The 1434-nt window shown below is 36.4% G+C and overlaps 1 protein-coding gene across 1 annotated transcript; it reads left to right on the top strand.

Annotated features, from left to right (window-relative positions):
• The first annotated feature begins 247 nt into the window (after positions 1 to 247).
• On the top strand, positions 248 to 1116 carry EV154DRAFT_509344 (uncharacterized protein). The gene is made up of 3 exons (XM_051601606.1): positions 248 to 443; positions 503 to 811; positions 872 to 1116. Exons 1-3 carry the CDS (start codon positions 254 to 256, stop codon positions 1108 to 1110), a joined length of 738 nt encoding a protein of 245 aa, XP_051457569.1. The 5' UTR covers positions 248 to 253; the 3' UTR covers positions 1111 to 1116.
• The last annotated feature ends 318 nt before the right edge of the window (positions 1117 to 1434 follow it).

Here is a 1434-nt window from a genome sequence, read left to right as displayed (position 1 = left end):
ATTACACTGCTAAAAAAAAAAAAAAAAAAAATCACTGTTTTATAAGATATAAGCTCTTTCATGCTAATACTATGGGCCGTATTCTTGGGTGGAGGGGTTCCCCCTCCCCCCAAAACCCCCTCCCCTCTTGCGGGGGAATCACCCGCACCCCCATTAAAAATCCTAACTTTTGTATCTTTTGTGACTGAAAATTAGCTCGCCTTGTGACTGCGTAGTTACGATTCCAGTTATTTTAATATAATAATATTATAAAATGATCGTTGGAGAATTAATCAATGCCTATGTTACCGCCGCCGCTCAGTTCAGAGTAACTGCTCGGAACGTTACTTTAGAGTCTAAATGCGCTGACTCAGGAGTCAAAGTTAAACTCTTTGTTTCTCACCCTGCTTTGATGTTTTATTTTTTTCGCTATTGCGATGTAAACAGCAAGCATTACTTTACTGGTAAGTTAAGAATTAAACGTTCTATGATGATGTAGTTAAATGCTTTGTTTCATTTGTAGGATCGCTCAATATTTCAGCTTTCACGTTTGATGATTCAAACAGGGCCTTCAGCAATGTCCGCCTTAATATAAATAACGTAAAACCATTGCCGATGGTTGATGATGAAGGAAATATTCTTCCCATAAAAGCCAAGAAAATGAAAATTCATGATTTTTCCGACAAGCCCGCAAATCTCACGTATGCGGTATATCGTTATGTCTGGGAGAACATCAATGACCCTACAATTGTTGTTGGTAAGTCCGACAAGACAGCAGAGAGAAATGTGGAGGCGTTTGCTGTGTCATTCCATGACATGCATGAGCATTTGGGTACGTTTTTAATTATAATATACGTGATCGTGTTTTAATATTTTATACTTTAGTCGAAAGGGTATTATCCTCAAAACTGCAACCCAGTTTCGATCAACGAGGCGATCAGTCGTCCAAGAACGAATGCTACTGGTAGGCCTGTTCCCCGTACCATGAGTACGGTTTACTCTTACAACACCAATGTGAGAAAAACCATTTGGGACGCTCCTTGCTTGAGCTTAGAGAACCTTATGAATGAAAAGTTACCTTTCTCGCCAAACATTTTCATCAAAACAAGTACCGCAGCCATGAAAACCTAATCCCGGATTTTCCTTTTTTTTTTTTTTTTTTTTGTATTTTAATAAACCACATGTCTTATCTTTTTTTTAAAAAAAAAACGTTGCACCAGCATTACATAAAATTTATTTGGGTGATAGAAAGGATATGGTGTACAAACACTTTTTTAAAGTATAAATATTGATTGAAAAAAAAAACCACAAAGACATTTTTATCATTTATCATGTTTTTCTCATTTAGAGTTGGAAATAGAAACCTCTCCACTTTTTCAAATGTCCAAAAGAAACAAATTACTGAATTTCAAAAGTTCATCAATCAGAAACCCGATGGATTTTGTTGTGCGTGTA

This window comes from Mucor mucedo (genome assembly GCF_025094135.1).
Source record: "Mucor mucedo strain NRRL 3635 chromosome Unknown EV154scaffold_46, whole genome shotgun sequence".
Lineage (NCBI taxonomy): Eukaryota > Fungi > Mucoromycota > Mucoromycetes > Mucorales > Mucoraceae > Mucor > Mucor mucedo.
The sequence above is the reverse complement of the archived record's forward strand: the minus strand, read 5'-3'. Positions and strand labels throughout refer to the sequence as shown.

What these genes read in the sequence shown, in the direction of transcription:
- EV154DRAFT_509344 (XM_051601606.1), top strand. Translation starts at nt 254, where the DNA reads ATGATCGTTGGAGAATTAATCAATGCCTATGTTACCGCCGCCGCTCAG. An exon ending in CAGCAAGCATTACTTTACTG is followed by an intron (nt 444 to 502) that starts GTAAGTTAAGAA and finishes TTTCATTTGTAG; the next exon opens with GATCGCTCAATATTTCAGCT. An exon ending in TGACATGCATGAGCATTTGG is followed by an intron (nt 812 to 871) that starts GTACGTTTTTAA and finishes TTTAGTCGAAAG; the next exon opens with GGTATTATCCTCAAAACTGC.